General features: G+C 41.4%; 1 protein-coding gene across 6 annotated transcripts in view; it reads right to left on the reverse strand.

Annotated features, from left to right (window-relative positions):
• Nucleotides 1-369: 369 nt before the first annotated feature.
• HMGA1 (high mobility group AT-hook 1) overlaps nucleotides 370-12,255 on the reverse strand; it is an 80,913-nt gene continuing 69,027 nt past the window's right edge. For 5 of the 6 annotated variants that reach the window (XM_088464190.1, XM_088464189.1, XM_088464192.1 and 2 more), the window contains 2 exons: nucleotides 1,980-2,047; nucleotides 370-1,512 (listed from right to left, as the gene is read on the reverse strand). In XM_088464190.1, the coding sequence (XP_088320316.1) occupies nucleotides 1,413-1,512; nucleotides 1,980-2,047 (168 nt within the window). In that variant the 3' untranslated portion in view covers nucleotides 370-1,412. The remainder of the gene's footprint in view (nucleotides 1,513-1,979; nucleotides 2,048-12,255) is intronic. The other variant, XM_088464193.1, reaches the window with a different exon arrangement.

Consider the following 12,255-nt stretch of genomic DNA (forward strand, 5'->3'; position numbering starts at 1 on the left):
TAAGATTTACTGCTATCTGGCTAATTAAACAGATATCGAACACTGTACTCCGTCAAAACACCAAAGCTATGGACTTCAGAAAGCATCCTGTTCTGTGGATTTGCCTTCTAATATTAGTCTAGAACAAATCAGTCATTCAGAGTGACCTTAAAAGAAATTAGTTTGTTATTCTGGTCTTAGAATAAATGTTCTACATAAAAGTGGACCCTAATAACTTTTTACTAGAAGGTGAAATGCCAAGTATAGTGTTGAGGCAGACTTTAATTTAAATCATTGACTCAGAAAAGCTGGCTACTATGCTCAGTAATGAGCACAAGAGATGAAGTTTCAATGTTTAAAGTTAAAAACACAAGTAGTCAAGAGTCATAATTGCACTAAAAATGTGAACTTTATTGTAATTAAGTAAACCATATAATCTAATATAGTGTTTTCCCCAAGACCAGACTGTGTCCCTGACCCCAAATGGGCACATTTAATTGACATATGGTCTTACAGCAGTAGAGGGGTCTAGAATTTGGAAACATTAGCTTGGTAAAACAAACCTACCACTTTGTCTTTGTGCACATAAAACATAGAAGCACAAATTGCTCAAACACAATCATTAATCATTTAACATTTAGTGTCCTTGTCAATACAGTAAAATCTGTCCTCTTTATACATAGTTTCTCCAGTTACAGATCTTTAACCTATAATCAAAGTAGGTGTGTTCAGTCGGAACCACCACTGCAAAATCTGCTCTCCTTCAGTTTAGGAAATTAGATTTAAAATTAACTAGTTAAAGGATGTGTATATGACAATATGAAATGCATGCCTACAAAAAAAATTAAAAATCCCAAAAAACCTAGTGCAAGAGTTTATGGACTTATGGTCAAAAATACAGCACCATTTACACAGTTCGCATTGACAGTAGTACCACTATAAGTGGCAAAACTAGGCGTATATTATAGATTCACATCAAGTTTCTGGCTAGAGGTGTATGTGGGCATTGCCTGAGAAGATCTTGATATGGACTCCTTTCTTAAATGCTAAAGAATGGAATAGGTTATCCACAGGTAATATATAAGTGACTGATTTGGCTGATGTAGCTTAGAAAGGTCTAAAGTGGTCTAAAGTAGATTAGTTTTGAAAGTTGATCCAATGACATACTCAAAAAAATAAATAAAAATAAATTAGTGTGCAGGAACTTAAGGTATTTAGGTAGCCAATTCATTATTATTCGACTAGAATACATGCTGGCAGTGAATTATTGAAGAAAGGCATATGTTCAAATGTGTACTAGCACAGCAGGCTCCAGTAAGACTGCCAGCACTAATAATGACCTGAGTATTGCAGCAGGAGGCATAAATAGTTATGTCAGACGAGGTTTTTTTTTTTTTTAAATGGTGCTATACATTTGTCACTATATAGGTGGACTACAGCAGGAAGAATAGGTTTGGGAGAAGGAAGAGGAAATGTGACATTGAATTGAGGTCACTGGTCTTCTGAGGAGTCTGCGGTGCCCCCCTCTTCTTCCTGGGAAGAAAGAAATTTCATGAAATAACCTATTATAATGACAATACAAAAGTTAATGATTTTGTTTAGTAGAAGGACAAAGTAAGAAATATGAAAGTCAATTAAGTGCTTTAATTTAGGAGAATAGTATTCAGTTGACTGTTATAGTATTATTTTGACATAAGACTCAAGTATGCAGACAAGAACCAAATTAAGGTGGTCCCCCCCCAAAAAAGTAGACAATTGTAGAGTCCTCAACCTTTAAACTGCTAGTACAAAAACACACATATTAGGCCAGTGGGTAGGCCTCAAGTTCTTGTGCCCTCCCCCAAAGACTACACATTCAGTGGTCTACATTATTCTGAACAGTTTGGTCACTTGTCTATCACCAGAAAAAAAAAAAAAAAAAATTCAAGTGTTCACATGTCAAAAAAATAAAATAAAAAGAAAATATTTGTTAAAACTGCAGAAAATTCCCTTAATCTTACCTGTTTTTTTGGAGTTTTCTTTCTTCCACTTCTTTTTCCACTTTCAAGTTTCTGAAGAGACAATAAATCTATTACACTTATAAAAACGAGGAGGCTATTCAGTAAAGGTCATATTACAAAAAAGGCACTGGTACATTTACTTTCCTGTCAATTCTAGCCTGAGTATTAAAACCAAAAGGAAGTTAGTAAGTTACCCTACACATAGAGTGCTTTTGTGACTGTTTGACAGCATAAAAAAAAATAATATATATATTATTTATTTAAATATATATATATATATATATATATATATATATATATATATATATATATATATATATATATATATATATATATATATATCCAAAAGAAAAACACCATTACCTAGTTCATCATACACTAAAGTTGTCAATGTTTCTCCTCTCCCTCATATTCTTTGTACAATTGCAGAAAACATATTATATGAATACAATTGAGGTTTGGATGCAACTCAAGGCATCTGTATGGTTACCACTTTTTCAGAACAAAATAGGTTTTCCTATCCATTACATTTGTCGTATTCGCACTGGATCACAATTATATGGTTAGATGGCATATGTGAGGTCATAGTTATGGCAAGGCCAAAAGCTGGCCTAGGAGATGGAAAATGTAATTTACTTGAAGCCTGCACAGAGTGCTTTGAGCAAGACAAAGAATCCCCCAGCTCAGTGTCTTATAGGGGTGGGCAATAAGCCCCCCCAGCTGTTATAGAACTATACATCCCAGCATGCCCTGCCAGTTATGCTATTTGGTCATGTTAAAACAGTTGACAGGCATACTGGGATGTGTAGTTCAACAACAGCTGGATGGTCGCTTATTGCCATCCCTGGAACACATTCCTGTGCTAGGCAAAGTTAAAAGGCATCTAGTCAATAACTTATGAGTCCACTTGCTAATGAAGGACCATATAGGTCAAATCTATTAATGATCAAAACAGAAATATAAAAAAAAAAAAAAAAAAAAAAAAACAGTACAACCATCTGCAGACGTTTGTAGACACTCACTAGAATGCGTAACAAGAAATATGAACAACATACAAGCAATAGAGTGGTGCTGCACTTAGTGTGAAAACAGAGGTATGGCAGAATGATGTAATTAAGACAATAGATTTACTGAATAACACAACATTTAATAAAAACAAATTATACAACATAACAATAAGTTATCATATCTAGAATAAGGTAATCTATAAACCGCTGTATAAAAATAATCAGAACAGTAAATGGATAGAAAAAAAAAAAAAAAAAATTTATATTTATATATATATATATATATATATATATATATATATATATATATATATATATATATATATATATATATATATATATATATACACACATACATACATACACACAGTCAGGTGCATAAATATTGGGACATTGACAGAATTTTCATATTTTGGCCTCTATTCACCACTATAATGGCTTTGAAATGAAACAAACAAGATGTGCTTTAACTGCAGACTTTCACATTTAATTTGAGGGTAATTACATCCAAATGAGGTGAACAGTGTAGGAATTACAACGGTTTCTATATGTGCCTCCCACTTTTTAAGGGGCCAAAAGTAATGGGACAAACTAAACAATCCTAAATCTAACTTTCACTTTTTAATACTTTGTTGCAAATCCTTTGCAGGCAATTACAGCCTGAAGTCTGGAACGCATAGACATCACCAGACACGGTTTCATCCCTGGTGATGCATTGCCAAGCCTCTACTGCAAATGTCTTCAGGTCCTGCTTGTTCTTGGGGCATTTTCCCTTCAGTTTTGTTTCCATCAAGTGAAATGCATGCTCAATCGAATTCAGGTCAGGGGATTGACTTGGCCATTGCATGACATTCCACTTTTTAGCCTTAAAAAACTCTTTGGTTGCTTTTGCAGTATGCTTCGGGTCATTGTTCATCTGCACTGTGAAGCGCCGTCCAATGAGTTCTGAAGCATTTGACTGAATATGAGAATATAATATTGCCCGAAACACTTCAGAATTCATTCTGCTGCTTTTGTCAGCAGTCACAATCAATAAATACAAGGGAACCAGTTCCATTGGCAGCCATACATGCCCACGCCATGACACTACCACCACCATGCTTCACTGATGAGGTGGTATGTTTTGGATCATGAGCAGTTCCTTTCCTTCTCTTCCCATCACTCTGGTACAAGTTGATCTTTGTCTCATCTGTCCATAGGATGTTGTTCCAGAACTGTAATGGCTTTTTTAGATGTTGTTTGGCAAACTCTAATCTGGTCTTCCTGTTTTTGTGGCTTTGTGGTTTGCATTTTGTGGTGAACCCTCTATATCCACTCTTGTGAAGTCTTCTCTTGATTGTTGACTTTGACACATATACACCTACCTCCTGGAGAGTGTTCTTGATTTGGCCAACTGTTGTTAAAGGGGTTTTTCTTCACCAGGGAAATAGTTCTTCTGTCATCCACCACAGTTGTTTTCCGTGGTCTTCTGGGTCTTTCGGTGTTGCTGAGCTCTCCGATGCATTCTCTCTTTTTTAGAATGTTCCAAACAGTTGATTTGGCCACACCTAATATTTTTGCTATCTCTGTTGGGTTTGTTTTGATTTTTCAGCCTAATGATGGCTTGCTTCACTGATAGTGACAACTCTTTGGATCTCATATTGAGAGTCGACAGCAACTGATTCCAAATGCAAATGTCACACCTAGAATCAACTCCAGACCTTTTACCTGCTTAATTGATAATGAAATAACGAGGGAATAGCCCACACCTGTCCATGAAATAGCTTTGAGTTGATCGTCCCATTACTTTTGGCCCCTTAAAAAGCAGGAGGCACATATAGAACTCTTATCGTACTGCTCTGGACACTGCCAAGCAAATATATTTCCAATCTCTAATCTCTGCTCAAGCCTCTAACCCCAAGCGACTTTTTAATACATTTAAACTGCTTCTTACCCCTCCCTCACCCAAGCCACCTGCTACTATCTGTGCACAAGATCTTGCTTCCTATTTCAAGGACAAGATTGATAATATCTGAAATGAAATGTTATTCTCTTGCTCAGCTAGTGACCTACTCAATTCCCTACCTGAACCCTCTGGCACATTCTCTTCATTTGACCCCACAAATGAAGATGAAGTATCTACACTCTTCTCATCCTCCTACTCTATTACCTCTCCTCTAGATCCTATACCCTCACAAATTAGTAAAGCTCTGTCTCCTGTGCTCATCCCAACCCTAACTAAAATCTGTAATCTCTCTCTTTCTACTGGCATCTTTCCATCACTGTTTAAGCATGCAGTGATTACTCCCATTCTGAAAAAACAAAATTCTGACCCTAACACTCTCTCTAATTACCGTCCTATCTCCCAGCTCCCATGCCCCTCCAAGCTACTGGAGAGACTTGTCTACACCCGCCTCACACACTTTAACACCCACAACTTATTGGACCCACTTCAGTCTGGCTTCCGTTCCCAGCACTCCACAGAGACAGCACTGACTAAGGTAGTAAATGATTTGGTCACTGCCAAGGCTAAAGGCCATTACTCACTTCTAATTCTTCTAGATCTCTCTGCTGCTTTTGACACTGTTGACCACTCTCTTCTCGTACAAACATTACAATCCCTAGGTCTTAAGGACACAGCCCTTTCTTGGTTCTCTTCCTACCTATCTGATCGCTCTTTTTCTGTTCGTTTTTCTGATTCTGCCTCCTCTTCGCTACCTCTATCAGTTGGAGTACCGCAAGGCTCTGTCTTAGGTCCTTTGCTATTCTCAATCTATACCACCTCTCTTGGCAAACTAATCCGCTCTTTTGGATTTCAGTACCATCTGTATGCGGATGATACTCAAATCTACCTATCCTCTCCAGATTTATCACCATCTGTATTGGTCCGTGTCACTGAATGTATTTCTGCCATTTCATCTTGGATGTCATCTCGCTACCTGAAACTTAATATTTCTAAAACAGAATTAATTATATTTCCACCGGCCAATAACAGTTACCAATCTGATCTCTTTATCACTGTTGATAACTCAACAATCCACCCCACCCCAAAAGCTCGCTGCCTTGGTGTCATCCTTGATTCTGAATTGTCCTTTGTTCCCCACATTCAATCTGTCTCAAAATCATGTTACATACATCTAAAAAACATATACAAAATTCGACCATATCTCACACAAGACACTGCAAAAACTCTAATCCATGCACTCATTATTTCCCGCATTGACTATTGCAATAGTCTCCTTACTGGTCTTCCCAAAAACAGGCTATCGCCATTACAATCCATTATGAATGCAGCTGCGAGGCTTATCTTCCTTGCCAAACGTTCATCGTCTGCTGCCCCGCTCTGTCAGTCCCTCCATTGGTTGCCGGTTTTCTACCGTATTCAATACAAAATACTGTTACTTACACATAAGGCCATTAACCGAATTACACCAACATACATCTCTTCACTCATCTCAAAATATCTCCCAACCCGACCTCTCCGCTCAGCACAAGATCTGCATCTCTCATCCCCACGCATTACTTGCTCCCATTTACGGTTACAGGACTTTCTTCGGGCTGCACCCACTCTATGGAATGCCTTACCACACACAATAAGACTTACCTCTACTCTTCAATCCTTCAAGCGTTCCCTGAAAACTCACCTCTTCAGACAAGCTTATCAGATTCCAGAACCGACCACATAACCTTCATAGCTTCCATGTCTTATCACATCCCCTCTCACAGTCCACACATAACCTCACATATTGTCTTTCTTTCACATACTCCTGACATTTTGCCGACATTCCTATGTGACTGGATCATGCAGCCCACCAAGAAACTCTGCATTCTGGCCAGACCAAATTGCAATATATATAGCACCTATCCTTGTGTATCAATGCCTGTTTCCCTATAGATTGTAAGCTTGCAAGCAGGGCCCTCTTACCTCTATGTCTGTCTGTTATTACCCTGTTTTGTTCTATCAATGTTTCCAATTGTAAAGCGCAACGGAATATGCTGCACTATATAAGAAACTGTTAATAAATAAATAAATAAATAAAATAAATATAGAAACCGTTGTAATTCCTACACCGTTCACCTGATTTGGATGTAATTACCCTCAAATTAAATCTGAAAGTCTACAGTTAAAGCACATCTTGTTTGTTTCAAAGCCATTGTGGTGGTGAATAGAGGCCAAAATATGAAAACTCTGTCAATGTCCCAATATTTATGCACCTGACATACATATAAAAAAAAAAATATATATATATATATATATATATATATACATACACACACACATACATACATACATACAATATATATATACTAGGGGTGAGCGGGTTCGGATTTCTGAAATCCGAACCCCCCCGATCCGAGTCCGATCCGAGTCAGGCTCGACTTTTCCCGCCTGACTCGGATCTGAAATCGAGGCAAAACGTCATCATCCCGCCTTCCGAGTCTTGCGGGTTTTGGATCCTATATAAGGTACCCGCGTCGGCGCCATTTTCTCACTCGGCTGTGGACAGTGAAGAGGGAGGGTGGGAGTTAGGGCTGTGTAGTGTAGTGCTGCTGTTGTCCACTACTTCAAAGTCCATAGGGGCTGGCTGGACTGTGTTGTGCAGTCAGTTCTCCATAGGGGCTGTGTCCACTCCAAAGTCCTGTGCAGTGTCCCAGTCCTAAAGGGGTGCTGTAGTGTTGTCCAGGGTGTGCTCTGTCCATCAGGGGTGCTCCCCCCAAGTGCTAAAAAAAAAATTATTTTCTGTGTTTGTGAATTGTGTGCGCAGTAGCCGCACGTGCATCAACAAAGTAGTGCCAAGCGTGCGCCTGTGTCATAAGTAAAGGGCCGGCTGGCTTGACCGTTAAAGGGTGCTGTAACCCCCAAAGTACACTCCAGTCCAAAAAAAAAATTATATTCTGTGTTTAGCCGCACGTATATATCAAATCGATATAACATAAATGGAGGAAACTTTCTCCGATAAAAATAAAATAGAGAAAGATCAAGAACCACTTCCTCCTAGTGCTGAAGCTGCTGCCACTAGTCATGACAGACGATAACATGCCATCAACGTCGTCTGCCAAGGCCGATGCCCAATGTCATAGTAGAGGGCACATACAATCCCAAATGGCAAAGTTCAGGAAAATGACCTTGAAAAAGACATTTAAATCAGCTGAAGAGAAACGTAAACTTGCCAATATGCCATTTACAACACGGAGTGGCAAGGAACTTCTAAGGTCGATCCCTAGTATGTTCATGACTAGTGGTTCAGCTTCACATGACGATGGAAGCCCTCCTCCCACTAAAAAAATCAAAAGAGTTAAGCTGGCAAAAGCACAGCGAAGAACTGTGCTTTCTAAGAAGATATCACAAATCCCCAAGGAGAGTCCAAGTGTGGTGGTGGTTGCGATGCCTGACCTTCCCAGCACTGGACGGGAAGAGGTGGCTCTTTCCACCATTTGCACGCCCCCTGCAAGTGCTGAAAGGAGCACCCACAGTCCACTTGCTGATATGCAAATTGAAGATGTCACTGTTGAAGTACAACAGGACGAGGATACTGGTGTAGCTGGCGCTGAGGAGGAAGTTGGCGAGGAGGATTCTAATGGTGATGTGGTTTGTTTAAATCAGGCTCCGGGGGAGACAGTTGTTGTCCGTGGGATGAAAAAGCCCATCACGGTCATGCCTGGGCAGAAGACCAAACATTCCACCTCTTTGGTCTGGCAATATTTCTATCCAAATCCGGACAACAACTGTCTTGCCATATGTACCATATGTAAAGGTGAAATAAGTAGGGGTAGTGACGTCAACCACCTAGGAACATCCTCCCTTATACGGCACCTGCAGCGCGTTCATAAAAAGTTACTGTCAAGTTCAGAAACTTTGGCTAAGACCGTAAGCAGTCCAGGGACACCTAAATCCAGTTGTCCTGTTGTATCCAAGCGCCTGCAAACCACACCGTCAACTCCCTCCTCGTCAATTTCCTCCTTAGTCAGGATCGGAAGTAGTCCTGCAGGCCATGTCACTGGCATGACTGACTCTCCTATCTGGGATTCCTCCAGAGGATCCTGCATTGCTACGCCTACTGCTGCCGCTGCTGCTGTTGCTGCTGCTGGGAGTCGTTCATCATCCCAGAGAGGAAGTAGGAACACCACTACTTTTACTAAACAATTGACCCTCCAACAGTCCTTAGCGAGGAGGATGAAGTACGACAGCAGTCATCCTGAAGCAAAACGTATAACTGAGGCCTTGACTGCTATGTTGGTGTTAGACGTGCGTCCGGTATCCGCCATTAGTGCAGTGGGATTTAGACAATTGATGGAGGTAGTGTGTCCCCGGTTCCAAATCCCGTCTAGATTCCACTTCACTAGGCAGGCGATACCGAGACTGTACAGAAACGTCAGAAAAAGTGTCCTCAGTGTCCTGAAAAATGCCGTTGTACACAATGTCCACTTAACCACGGACATGTGGACAAGTGGAACAGGGCAGACTAAGGACTATATGACTGACAGCCCACTGGGTAGATGTATCACCTTACGCAGCAACAGCAGCAGCGTCACCAGTAGCAGCATCTCAGAAACGCCAGCTCGTTACAAGGCAGGCTACGCTGTGTATCACCGGTTTCAGTAAGAGACACACAGCCGACAACCTCTTAGAGAAACTGAGGGAAATCATCGCCCAGTGGCTTACCCCACTTAGACTCTCCTGGGGATTTGTGATATCTGACAACGCCACCAATATTGTGCGGGCATTACATCTGGGCAAATTCCAGCACGTCCCATGTTTTGCTCACACAATAAACTTGGTGGTGCAGAATTTTCTGAAAAGCGACAGGGGCGTGCAGGAGACGCTTTGGGTGGCCCGAAAAATTTCTGGCCACTTTCGCCATTCAGCGACTGCGTGCCGAAGACTGGAGCGCCAGCAAACACTCTTGAACCTGCCCTGCCATCACCTGAAGCAAAAGGTTGTGACGCGGTGGAACTCAACCCTCTATATGCTTCAGAGGATGGAGGAGCAGCAAAAGGCCATACAAGCCTATACATCCACCTATGACATAGGCAAAGGAGGGGGTATGCACCTGACTCAAGCGCAGTGGAGAATGATTTCCGTGTTGTGCAAGGTTCTCCAGCCCTGCGAACTTGCCACACGTGAAGTCAGTTCAGACACTGCCAGCTTGAGTCAGGTCATTCCCCTCATCAAGCTTTTGCAGAAGCAGCTGGAGAAAGTGAAGGAGGAGCTAAGACGGAGCGATTCCGCTCGGCATGTGGGACTTGTGGATGAAGCCCTTCATTCGCTTTGCCAGGATTCCAGGGTGGTCAATCTGTTGAAATCAGACCACTACATTTTGGCCACCGTGCTCGATCCTAGGTTTAAAGCCTATGTGGTGCCTCTTTCCGGCCGACACAAGCCTGCAGAGGTGCAAAGACCTGCTGGTGAACACACTGTCAGCTGAAGCGGAACGTGACACGTCAACGGCTCCTTCTTCATTTTCTCCCACAACTGGGGCTGCGAGGAAAAAACTTAGGTATCCTAAGCAACCCGCTGGCGGTGATGCAGGGCAGGCAGGACCAAGTTTGGACATCTGGTCCGGACTGAAGGACCTGGCAACAATTTCTGACATGTCTACTGTCACTACATATGATACTGTCACCATTGACAGAATGGTGGAGGATTACATCGGTGACAGCATCCAAGTAGGCATGTCAGACAGTCCATACCTGTACTGGCAGGAAAAAGAGGCAATTTGGAGGCCCCTGTACAAACTGGCTCTATTTTACCTGAGTTGCCCCCCCTCCAGTGTGTACTCCGAAAGAGTGTTTAGTGCAGCCGGGAACCTTGTCAGCGAAAGGCGTAGGAGGTTGCTTCCACAGAATGTGGAGAAGATGATGTTCATCAAAATGAATTATCAGCTCTTCCAGGGAGACCAGCCTCCAGAAGGTACAGAGGGACCTGTGGTGGTGGATTCAAGTGGGGACGAGTTAATACTTTGTGAGGATGAGGATGTACACACTGAAGAGGGTGAGGAATCGGTGGATGAGGATGACATCTTGCCTCCGTAGAGCCAGTTTGTGCAGGGACACATTAATTGCCAGCTTGTTTTGTGGGGGCCCAAATGAACCAATCATTTCAGCCACAGTGGTGTGGCAGACCCTGGCGCTGAAATGATTGATTTGTTAAAGTGTGCATGTCCTGTTTATACAACATAAGGGTGGGTGGGAGGGCCCAAGGACAATTCCATCTTGCACCTCTTTTTTTTCTTTGCATTATGTACAGTTTGGGGCCTAGTTTTTCAAACTTGCATCCTGTCTGCCACTGCAGTATCACGCCTAGATGGGTCACGTGTTTGTGCCGCCCACTCGTGTCGCTTAGCATAGTCATCCAGCTACCTCGGTGCAACCTTTTGGACATAAAAACACTATTGTGAGGTGTTCAGAATAGACTGGAAACGAGTGGAAATTAAGGTTATTGAGGTTAATAATAGCATAGGAGCAGAAAAACCTACACATTGTGATTTTAGCTGTTTTTATGCTTTTTTTAAAAAAAATACAGATCCAAAACACAAAACCCAGAACCCAAAACACGGAAGGGTGGTTTTGGCAAAACCAATCCAGATCCAAAACACGAAGGAAGATCCAGATCCAAAACACGAAAAGTGGCCGGTGCACACCCCTAATATATATACACATATATATATACACACATATATATACACACACTTTTTCTCTCTCAATTTTCTCTGATCAAGCTTTGATACATAGGTCCCCAAGGCTTAAGCTACAAGTGGCGACAGGTTTTCTGACTCCAGTGTACAGAACAGAGATGGTACAACAGCACCAAATTACAAATGTACAGGAGTAGTCCTTTGATAAAGCCTCCCTTGAGGCAAAACTAGTCAAAAACCAAAGCTAGAGACATTGTCAAATAAAGGGTCAACCTTAATTTTTCATGAAATACTCCATGGCAGTAATCCATGAATGGGTTAACGCCATAGTCTCAAGTAGAGGCCGGAATATCCCACCCCAAAAAGTATATATAATGTGATTTCTCCTTAAATTCTTTGCTTTGAGAAGCTTTTCAAACAGACAATACAGATGGGAATATATGACTGCCATGGAGTATTTCAAGGAGTAGAAATTAACTTAAACTCTTCAGAAGCTTCCTCATAACTGTACAATTGTCAGCTCTTTTAACGCTCTACCTCTCTGCAGAAATTGCTTTTCAAATTTCTGCATTCTCTGATAGGGCAATATCTAAACCAGTGGTTCTCAACCTTAACCCTCAAGTTTTCCCAACAAGTCATGTTTGAAGGATTTCT

This window comes from Taudactylus pleione, unplaced genomic scaffold, assembly GCF_031769625.1.
Source record: "Taudactylus pleione unplaced genomic scaffold, aTauple2 ptg001607l, whole genome shotgun sequence".
Classification (NCBI taxonomy): Eukaryota; Metazoa; Chordata; class Amphibia; order Anura; family Myobatrachidae; genus Taudactylus; species Taudactylus pleione.